Here is an 11,138-nt window from a genome sequence, read left to right as displayed (position 1 = left end):
GGGTACACTATGTATTCAAATCATTTATACTATGGACGGAAAATGGAGCCGGGAAAATAGCTAAGGTTGAAAAAAAAATCCATGCACCTATTGGCTTAGCGAAGACCAATTAGTCCTGTGAGGGACTTACTGGTCTTGGCTAGGCCGACAGGAACTAATTGGCCTAGCCAAGGCCGATTAGTCCCTGTCATGCACCCACATGTAAGTTGATAAGCTTGTCGGCCTAGCCAAGGCCGATTGAGACTAATTGGTCTTGGCTAGGCCGATTAGTCCCTGTCGGTCACGCCTAAACCGAGGCAGGTATATTTTTGAAAAATTTAAAATTTAAGCATTATTTTTCGAAAAGAATAAAAAAATGTAATATTTTAAAAAAGTTATCTTATTATTAGTTGAGACTCTCTCTGTCCCAAAATAAATGTCTCAACTTTGTACTAGACAAAGTTATACTAAGCTTAAGACACTTATTTTGAAACAGAGGGAGTACTTAATTATACTAAGGTTAAGACACTTATTTTGGAACAGAGGGAGTACTTAATTACGTGTACAATATGTAAACTTGCACTATGGATATGTTTGAGTCAATTACAATGATGATGTTAAAACTTGACATCAATGATCAGTTTGGTGCTACGACATACCTCGAAATGATGTAAAAACTAGGCTCATCAGCATGGTGCCGGTCCCGTTGTCAGCCACTGAACGACATGGATTAGGACGTGTGGCATGGTATTTTCCAAAAAATAAAATAAACTGTTACTCCCTTCGTCCGGAAATAGATGTCCCTGGTGAAATTTTACGAAAACCCCCTCCCCTTTCCTCCGACAAACACCGCAACCCACCGCTTGGTCGCCTGCCACGCGCGAGCCGCTTCTCCGTCGCCTCGCCACGCACACCGACGAGGGCACCGGCCGCTTGCTCCATCGCTCTGTCTCGCCGCCGTCTCCATCGCCTTGCCGACCGCCGGCCTCCTTCTCCCGCTCGTCTCGCCTCTTCTCTTCTTCCACACGAGGAGCTCAAGATGGAAGGAGTCCCCTTTTCTTCAAGCTCGCAATTTGCCGGCTCCGGCGGCGGCGCTGCCCTGTGCATCCTCCGGCTCCGGCGAGGCTCCGGTAAGTCCCACCACTCTTTCAAATTCAATCATCTCTTCCTCACCCCCATCCTCTCTTCCTCAACCAACCTCTCTCCCTTTCAGATCCACTACGCGGCTCTGCGGCTCGCTCGTGCATCAGGACGCCGATGCTACGGAGGACGCCGCTCCACCCCTGATACGGTCTGTGCCCCCGAAGCCATTGAGGATGCCCCTCCACCCCTGCTCGAGCCTGAAGGTACTCCACCCCTGCTCCATCTCAGTTTTGGTCAAATCTGAATGTTCCTGCTGTATCAAGCTGCTGTTTCAGAATTTAAAACTGAAAACATGGGTCTTCAGTTTCAGTTGAGAAAGTTAGAGGGAAACAACAATGGTGAACCATAGAAAACTTGATTGGTTTCAGTTCAGAAGGTTGGTTTCTATCTGAAGCTATGGGAACATTCCAAGGTGCAGTTCCCCCCTCTTCTTGCCAAGGTGCAGCTCCCCCCTCTCCTTGCCTCCCATGTTCTACTCCAAAATGCTTCTTTTGTCTATCTTGTAGCTTCAGTGATGCTGTCAAATTTAGTCTATCTTGAAGCTTGGGAACATTCCAATTTAGTCTATCTTTTGAGTAGCAAGTTCATTGTAAAATTAAGTACAAGATCACTGATTTTTTTGGAGCATTGACACTATGTATGTCAATATGTCATCAGATTAACTTGGTTCTTGGGGGTCCTAATCAGTTTTCTAAGAAAAAAACATGCTTAAAAGGCAGCAAGTTTTGAATATAGTGTATGTTCTGTAGCTTCTTTAGCAAGATCACTTGTTTATCATGTCACTGAATTTCACTTGTTACATAAGAACTAAACTCATTGAATGTCAGTGTATATTTTAACTGAATGTCAGAGTTACACAAGAACTAGACTGAATATCACTTCAATGCTCACATCTTAAATATGAAAATCAGTAAGTTGTTGCTTCTTGCATAGAATAGCTAACTGAACAAATGCTCATTCACTTTAGAGTGAGTGATGATTGCTAACTACAGTACTGTATTGCTACCAGTTCAACAAATGGTCAACCGTCATTATATTGATCTTTAGTTCAGTAATGCATTCCTACTATCACCAAGGAGTGCTAGCTACAGTACTCATCTCCAATTATTTTGCTATGATCTGAAATATAGCTACAACCATCTCTAATTAAAATATTATTGCTGTGATCTGAAATTATTTTCTTCAGGGACAAGTAGTGCCCACTATCGAGTGCATTGGGTTGAGCCTGCCTAGTAGAGTGCTAGTTTCATGTGCAATGGATTATGTAATCAACAAAAACTGGACTATAATTCATGTTTATTCTAATGTTACTGATCTTTAGTCAAAAATCATCATTATCTTCACGTTTCTTCACTTGAACACTAATTGGAACATCCTCAAGCCCTTATTCTTATTCTTATTCTTATTCTTATTCTGTAATCTTATTTACTCACTGAATTTTCATTCTTATTCTTACTGTAAAAAATCAGAGTTACTGCAGATTTGCACCATGTTACTGCAGATTTGCACCATTAATCATGCATTTTATGCAGGCTTTGTCAGATTTGTGCATCTTGGACTTCGACATCCCATCTACGATGCTAATGGTTACATGGCAAGTTGTTCTAATTGATGTTCCTGCTGTGATTGGGGTGATGTACATTCAGGTGAGCATCTTGAAAGAATCCTACATTCATCTTCTTGTTCAGAGGCAAAATGTGAACAATGCTACTGTCTCCATCATTTTCATTTCAGTAAATAGCAGTGCTACATTGACATGGATGCAACATTCAGGCGACAAATAGGTTCATTTAGACAAATCTTCGGCTCAGCACTGAATTTTTACACCAAACTTTTATAGGCAGCAGCACTAAATTTTACTTCTTGCGACACAGGCGCGCATCAGCAGCGGCGAGGGGTGGGGTGGCAAAAGGCAGCGGCGGCGAGGGACGGTGCTCGATCAGGCGCCAGGTCGTCTTGCCGCTGGGCCCGCGTGGCCCTGTCTACGTAAGCTGCCAACGGAAGCTGCCAGAGAGAGGATCGGCGGCACGGGACTTGCCCAAATCCCGCACCGGCGTCCAGGGCGTGAGAAAGTATCCTGGGACGCGAGCAGCAGCACGCACTCCTGGTCCAGGAGATCGTCACCCAAGAGCGCGCAGAGCTCAAGGAGGACGACCTCAACCAGATCACGGCGGGAGGCTCCGACGACGAGCGGATGGGATCTTTGCAGGAGGGGAATGCGCAGAGGGGGTGACAGCTGGGGAACGAGCGGTGGTGGTCATGGCGGGAGAGGAAGGCGCTGGCGCGGTTCCTCAACGGCGGCGGAGCAGTTCCTGGACGGCGCACGTCCTGAGCGACATAGGTGCATAATCCCGCATGTGCATGTCCTGGGCAACCGTGGCGATGCGCGGAATCGCAGGTGCAGGTGGGTGGCGGCGACGGAATTAGAGGCGCAGGTCACGAGCAGCGGCGGCATCAGAGGCGCAGGTGCGCTCATGCTGGTAGGCGGCGGCGAAATCTGCTGCCTCGCGTCTGTCCGGCGACGCGCGTATCAGCGAGGAAGAAGATGAGGCATAGATCGATTTGAGACAGTTTTTGAATTCTGAGGGCTTTTTTACAAAAACGTCAGTACACTGCATGTCGGACAATCTTTTCCGGACGGAGGGAGTATTTCTTTTCTCATGGAATAGCCACTGATGCGGGTAGTTGGCCATGGGTCCGACATGGCATTGACCCACGAGGCCACCAATAAAGAAAGGGCAGTGCTAGGCGCCGGCGCGCCGGCCCGAGGGCTCGCGCCGGTCGCGCAGCAGCCGTCAGATCAGGGCCCCCTGGCCGTCAGATATGGTCGCGCGGAGCCCCCGCCCGCCCGCCATCCTCGCGCGAGCCGCCGTCCCAGCACGAGCCTCGCCCGCGCCGACGCCCAGCACGCGCCGACCGTCCTCGCCTGCGCCGATGCCCCAGCACGCGCCGACCGCCTCGCCTCCTCACCGCTGGTCGCCCTCACCGTCGGTCGCCGCCTCGGCCGCCCGTCGAAAGCACCATGGATGCAACCCGTCGGTCTTCACCTCGTCGCATCTTAACCCTGTGTTGCAAACGCTGGATAAAAAGTTTCAACCGTGTGTAGAAAAAGCTTCAACCGTTAAGAAAAACAGCTTCAACCAAAAACTTCAACGAGGGAAAGTTGCAAACGTTGACAGAAAAAGCTTCAACCGTGTATGAAAAAAGTTTCAAACGCCGCTCCGACTGCAGCATCTCGCGTGGTCATTCCTCAAAAAGTTTCAACCGTGTATAGAAAAGCTTCAACTGTTAAAAAAAAGCTTCAACCAAAATACTTCACGAGGAAAAAAGTTGCAAACGTTGACAGAAAAAGCTTCAACCATAATACTAAAAAAGTTTCAACCGACGCCCTGCTGCAGCATCTCGCGTGGTTCACCTTCGATCACCGCCGTCAGGCGTAGCGGCTGCCGGTGAAGAAGTCGCAGCGCTCACCAACAACGCCTGAGGTTGCAGGGAGGAAAAAGGGAGAGGAGGGGAGTAGAAGGAGGAGGAGGAGGAAGGAGATGGAGGAAGGGAGAGAGGAAAGGAGGAGGCGGTGGGCACGCGAGATCCCGGCCGTCAAGCGCAGCGGCTGCCGGTGAAGAAGCCGTAGCGCTCGCCGACAACGTCCGAGGTTGCAGGAGGGAAGGGGGAAAGAAGAGGGAAGAAGGAGGAGGAGGAAGGAGATGGAGGAAGGGGGAAAGGAAAGGAGGAGGCGATGGGCACGCGCGTCGATCCAACACAAGCCACACGACCGACCGAACGTTTCGACCGGCGCACTGGTGGAAAACGTTCACCATAAAGAAAACGTTCCCCGTCACTAGGTATCAAACACAAGAGGTGTAGCAATTCATGTCCTTAGTCGATGTGTCAGCCATATATCTATTGAGTGTTAAGCGGGCTTCTAAAAAAATAGCAGTGCAAAAATGGGATGCACTCTCAGCACGTCCGTTAAAAAACATGAAGACTTTTAAAACAAACAAAATCTTAAAGCAGGAACACTTATACATATATTACAACAATATTTTGTTAAAATTGTGAAAGTTTTAAACTTAAAAAAATCATTTTTTAAATATACAAAAAATATCAAATTACTTGGAATTTCTTTTGTCCAAATAGACAATTACTACATAAATATTTTTATAGTCTACTCCCTCCGTCCTAAAATAAGTGACTCAAAAATGACTCAACTTTGTACTAAAGTTAGTGTAAATTAGAGTCATTTTCGAGTCACTTATTTTGGAATAGAGAGAGTATAATTTTATAATAAGGATACATTTTCAATTATGTGATTTTTCTTAATTTGTTTCACTTATATGTTTGTTATTTATAAGACACCACTGTAAAGATAGACAAGGTTCCCAGGCACCTAGGTGCCCCAAACAGTCGTCCAGGTAAAATGTTTGGGGCAGGCACCTAGGTGCCCCAAACAGTCGTCCAGGTAAAATGTTTGGGGCATCTAGGTGCCTGGGCATCTAGCATTTAATAGTTTGCATGTCAATCCATTGTCATTTATTGATTTGAACAGAATTAAAACACACATTAATTGAGAATGAGAATCAAAAAATAAAAGAAAAAGGATATACATGTTTACATGCATTTTTCGATCAAGATATACATGCATGTACGCATAATGTGACTCGTAGGCCAATGAACCTTCTACGCATAGATGAATACATGTATACACAAATATTGATTATTTCATTAGGTATGCGAGAAAAAAATATTTTTATTATCTAAACCAAACAAATTATGCATCGGCTCCAGATTGTAGAGATATACCCAATATTTTAGGTTGTACCTTGTAAAAAAATTATATACATATGCAGATATATATGTATGCCTACTAACGTAAGTATGTACATACGTAGATATGGTATACCTACTAACCAAATAATATACATACGCGGGTATATATGTATATACCTACTTATAAAATAGTGTACATCCATAGGTATGTGTATACCTACAGATGAAATTATTTACATACGCTGTTATATATATGCCTAATTATGTATACACATGAATATTTTGAATAATATACATACGTGGATATGCATATACCAGTTATTTATTTCAGGAATCAATAAATGTTACATAAGAAAGTAATAAATGTTAATTAACCACCTACCTTTCTATAATGTGTCATGCATGCATGCGATGGTCAACAAATTAAAACCTACCAAATTAACTAGTAATTGAGACATTTATATTGGTTTCCAAATCAATTGTTACGAACGATTCAACGACAGATAGGCAAGGTGTCCACGCACCTAGGTGCCCCAAACAGTCGTCCTATATATAGGGTCGTGCTATTCGTCACCGTGGGTGAGGAATAGTTATTCTTCACCCCCTCCATTTTAACATCAATGCATCGTAATTTGACGTTTCGTAATTTTTTTTCTTGTTCCATACGTAAAAACAGACCGTAAGAAAATATATAATCATCGTAAATTTTTTTTTTACGTAAATTTACAAACGTAAAAGCATAGTGTAAAAGATACATAAAATGCATATTTTCTTGTCTTACAACCTATATTTTTAATTTTTTTATGCCAAATTTTACATAGTGGGTTAATATGAATATAACTATTTGTATTTTAAATGTAATTTATTTATGAAAAGCTCGTAAGATTACCTCAGGTGGAGAATAACCTATTCTGCATCCTGGATGATGAATAGAGTATATATATACGGACTGCAGTCCACTTAAGAATCAAAGAATATATAATGTCCGTATTCACTTAAGTCCGTTCATTTTATATAATGTATTTACTTCTATTTTTTAAAAATAAGATTAATATACATATATATATTACAAAAAATATCAGTTAAAAAATGGGCCTGAAAGCATCCCGCTTAAGCCTCAAAGTATATACTCCGTACTTAGTATAAAATACATATCCTGTTTGGACATGAAAATCAACTGTTTGTCGTGGTTAGCTGCTCGCATGATGCAGTAGCAGCTCTTTGTTTTGATTCCTGCCCGCACATCAGGGGATTTTCAACGAGAATACAAAAATCAGAGGTTTTTGTTTTGCAAAATAACATGATACACGCCTTAGTCCTATTCTTTTAGTGGTTGACAGCGGGTCCCGCGCCATGCTAGCGAGCCTAGTCAACAATAATTTTGTATTAAAAAAATGATAACTACCGTATATGCACGTGAAAGCCAAGTTTTTACACCACTTCAATATATGCCACTATTTGTAGCATTAAAGTGATAATTTGCACCAAGTTTTAGCACCGCTAATGTAATTGACTCAATATGTTTTCGTATAAAAACTTATGAAATGACTCGTATGGGTCATCAAATTTGATTTGCGGCAACAAAGTACACAGAACATGCGTGTGCCATGCCACGTCAACAGGAGGCACGTGCATTCGTTTTCTTAATTTGCATACCCCTTTTTCCCAAATGAATAATTGAACCCGTAGTCCTCTAGCCAATGACAAACAAAATAATTCCTGAATTGCCTTGTTAAGCATAATCATGGATTAATACTGCTAACCCTTCACAAACCCCTTTGTCCGTTCGTATTGGCTCGTTCCTTTTCTCATTACCAACGCATGAGGAAGCATTGGGGGCTTAGAAATTGACAATTTCATGGATGTCCACAGTTTCAGCTTTGGAATAGAGTTTTTTGTATAGTTTGTCAGTACTGTTGTATGGAACAAGTGCATGCTACTATACCTAGAGTATGGTGCATTTGTATGTTGATGTAATTTAATTTTCATCATTCTGATTTTAGGCAAGTGGGCGGCGACCTCAACCTACGACATCTACATGATAGGGACTCCCGAGTGAAATAACGAAGGAGGCGACAATGACAATCGGGGAAGAGGCGATGGTGACAGAGTTAATAGTAGCGGGGACCGTAGGCGAACGTAGCATAAAACAAAAAAATTCTGACCTATGCTCCATCCCAGGACAACTATGAAGATGCATTCAAGTTTTGATCTGATCGTTACAACTAGTAGCGCAACAGAACTAGAGTTGGTGAAGATGGTTGATGTAGATCCCCACATCTAGGAGTTTACAACCTCCCAACCGCGAGGATTTTCTCGCTCGGTCCGTCCCTCAGACAGAACTTCACACAAATCCTCGGACAAAACCTCGGGTAGTCCCTCGACCTAAGATCGAAACTAAGACCTCTCTTCTAGGTTGCACACATATGGTGTCAACTATCCAGTAGGGCTTCACCTTCCAGAACTAGGCCTACTAAAGACTAGACAACCTTTTGACAACATGTAACTATTTCATAGAGGGAGAGAAAGAATGCCAAATCATTGCATGCCTTGCCTGGAGAAAAAGTTGAGTCAAAAGGGGCTTGGGTGAAAAAGACCAAAAATGGCTTGGATATTTTCCACCTATATTTAAGTGGGAGCAAGGGTTAGAGGCTTGGGTGGAAAGGACCAAAAGGGGCTTGGATATTTTTTTAACCAAAGGTCAAAAAAGGGGAAAACACGAACTCCTCCTTTGCGCGCCACACATGTGCCTGCTATTTGTAAACTGTGTTGGGTTTTTCCCCGAAGAGGAGGGGTGATGGAGTATAGTAGAGATAAGTATTTTCCTGAGTGAGAACTGAGGTTATAGAACCAATGGGAGAACCATGCAAACTCTCGTCGTTAGGACCTACACACACAAAACTAAACACTTGCACCCAACGCGGGCAAGAGGGTTGTCAAACCCCTTGAACTCGTTACTTGTAAGGATTAATTCTGATAGATAGATGATCTAAATAATAAAAGTAAATAAACCGCAACAATCTAAATTGAGTATTTAACAATAGGATTAAGTAGACCTAGGGGCCATAGTTTTCACTAGAGGCCTCTCTCTCGAACATAGTACACGGTGGGTAAACAAAATACCATTGAGCAATTGAGAAAATAGCAAATAGTTATGACATGTTATTCACGACAACGATTATGTGTATATAAGCATCACGTCCATAAATAAGTAGATCGAAACGATCCTGCATCTACTACTATTACTCCACTTCGAGAGCGCTTCTATGCTTGCCTCTCTAGGTATTAATATCATGACAAACAGAGTAGTGCCTAGAGCAAGATGACATGATGTAGACAAAGTAAGACAAGAAATATGTTTAGACCCTATCGTGTTATCCTTAGTGGCAACAATACAAATAAGTGTCTTGTCCCCTTCTATCACTAGGATATAGAGCACCACAAGATTGAACCCACTACACACACCACCCGAAGTGAAGATAAATCAATCTAATTAGCCAAACCAAACAGATTGATCGAAGAGAAATATGAAGCTATGATAATCATGCATAATAGAATTTAGAGGAGACTCAATTACTTTCAATGAATAATCTGATCATAAACTCACAATTCATCAGATCCTAACAAACACACCGCGAAAGAGGATTACATCAAATAGATCACCGCGGGAATCACGATGAACATTGTATTGAAGATCATAGAGAGAGAAGAAGACATCTAGATACTAGTTGTGGACCCATAGGTCTGTGGTGGACTACTCACATATCATCATGGAGGTAGCAAGGTTGATGTAGATGGCCTCCATGATCGATTCCCCCTCTAGGAGGACACCGAAAAAGTGTGTAGATGGGATCACGGCGGAACAAAGACTGGCGAGAGTGGGAAAAGTGCTTCTTCTATATTTTGGGGGTTTTCAGAATATTTCAGGATTTATAGAAGTGGAACTAGGTTAGGGGGACTCTCGAAGGGACCACAAGCCCTAGGGGCACGCTCTACCCCCAGGGCACACCCTACGAGCTTGTCGCTCCCTCATGCAGTATCTGGTCTCCTCCCGAAGCTTGGTGGGCCCAAAATCTTCCATAAAAAACACCAAAAAATGTCATCATGTTTGGATTCCGTTTGGTATTGATTTTATGCAAAAGTTAAAAACACGCAAAAAACAGGAACCGACACTAGGTACTAGTTTAATAGGTTAGTTACAAAAATGATATAAAATAGCATATTATTGCATATAAAGTTTCCAATATTGATAATATGATAGCATGGAACAATAAAAACTTATTGATACATTGGAGATGTATTATCATCCTCAAGCTTAATTCATGCTCGTCCTTGAGTAGGTAAATTGATAAAAACAAGATTTTTTATGCGACATGCTACCCAACATGTAATCTATTTTAGGTATGCTATTTGAGAAACGATGAACTAACTGATATCAACATAATAATATTCATAAATAGAAGAAGCATAATCATTCGTATTCAAAATATACGGTCCCTAAAGAATGTTATTCTCTACTCATTTTGTCATATGAGCATGGCATGACTCCGTGTTCACCGCATAAGTATAAATCATGAGCATATCGATGTCAAGTCAGGCAATTGGATCGTACTTCTAACGCGCTTCAGCATTTTCAACTTCACTCAATAGATGAGCATGAACCATGGATATAGCATATGGGTGGACTGGAGTATGGTTGTATAGATCAAAAGGAGTCAAAGTGGAAAAGAGTCTCGCATCAACTAGGCTGACCAACGGGCTATGGAGATGCCCATCATTCGATATCAATGCAAGGAGTAGGGATTGTCATGCAACACATGCACTAGAGCTCACTCGTACAGTAAGGTCCTACACAAACAATTTCTAACCCTTTTCCGCGACGTAGTTTCAAACTATCGCCTTGCATGAGTGGGTGATAGGGGGGTCCATACCACACTGAAAAGACCTCGATGATGCCTAGAGGGGGGGGGGGTGAATAGGCTATTTAAAAACTTCTTCGGATTTGGCTTGAAACTAATGCGGAAATAAACTAAGAGTGTACTTGTCAAGCACAAATCCTAAATGCACTAGGCACTGCAACGTGTATCAACAACACGATCTACCAAGATGGACACAATACAGTTACTAACAAGCACAGGTAAGTTACACAAACTTACTTGAGCTATATCACACGACAAGTAGGTGAACAACACAAGATACTAGATCACACTATACCACACGATATATCAAAAGCTGCAAGTATGAACGTG

At 42.6% G+C, this 11,138-nt stretch overlaps 1 protein-coding gene across 2 annotated transcripts; it reads left to right on the top strand.

The window, feature by feature from the left end:
* Positions 1-741: 741 nt before the first annotated feature.
* Positions 742-3,783, top strand: LOC123448116. 2 transcript variants are annotated; one of them, XM_045124890.1, is made up of 5 exons: positions 742-1,109; positions 1,193-1,325; positions 1,491-1,561; positions 2,655-2,768; positions 2,997-3,783. In XM_045124890.1, exons 1-5 carry the CDS (start codon positions 777-779, stop codon positions 3,669-3,671), a joined length of 1,326 nt encoding a protein of 441 aa, XP_044980825.1. In that variant the 5' UTR covers positions 742-776; the 3' UTR covers positions 3,672-3,783. The 2 variants fall into 2 exon arrangements, with proteins under 2 accessions (XP_044980825.1, XP_044980826.1); XM_045124891.1 differs by lacking the exon at positions 2,655-2,768.
* The last annotated feature ends 7,355 nt before the right edge of the window (positions 3,784-11,138 follow it).

The sequence above is a fragment of the Hordeum vulgare genome, chromosome 4H, assembly GCF_904849725.1.
Source record: "Hordeum vulgare subsp. vulgare chromosome 4H, MorexV3_pseudomolecules_assembly, whole genome shotgun sequence".
Lineage (NCBI taxonomy): Eukaryota > Viridiplantae > Streptophyta > Magnoliopsida > Poales > Poaceae > Hordeum > Hordeum vulgare.
Note: the sequence above shows the minus strand (reverse complement) of the source record. Positions and strands in the feature narration are given on the sequence as shown.

Coding starts and splice junctions, on each gene's coding strand:
- LOC123448116 (XM_045124890.1), top strand. CDS start 777: ATGTCCCTGGTGAAATTTTACGAAAACCCCCTCCCCTTTCCTCCGACA. Junction 1,110..1,192: donor CCGGCTCCGGCGAGGCTCCG/GTAAGTCCCACC, acceptor TCTCCCTTTCAG/ATCCACTACGCGGCTCTGCG. Junction 2,769..2,996: donor TTGGGGTGATGTACATTCAG/GTGAGCATCTTG, acceptor CTTGCGACACAG/GCGCGCATCAGCAGCGGCGA.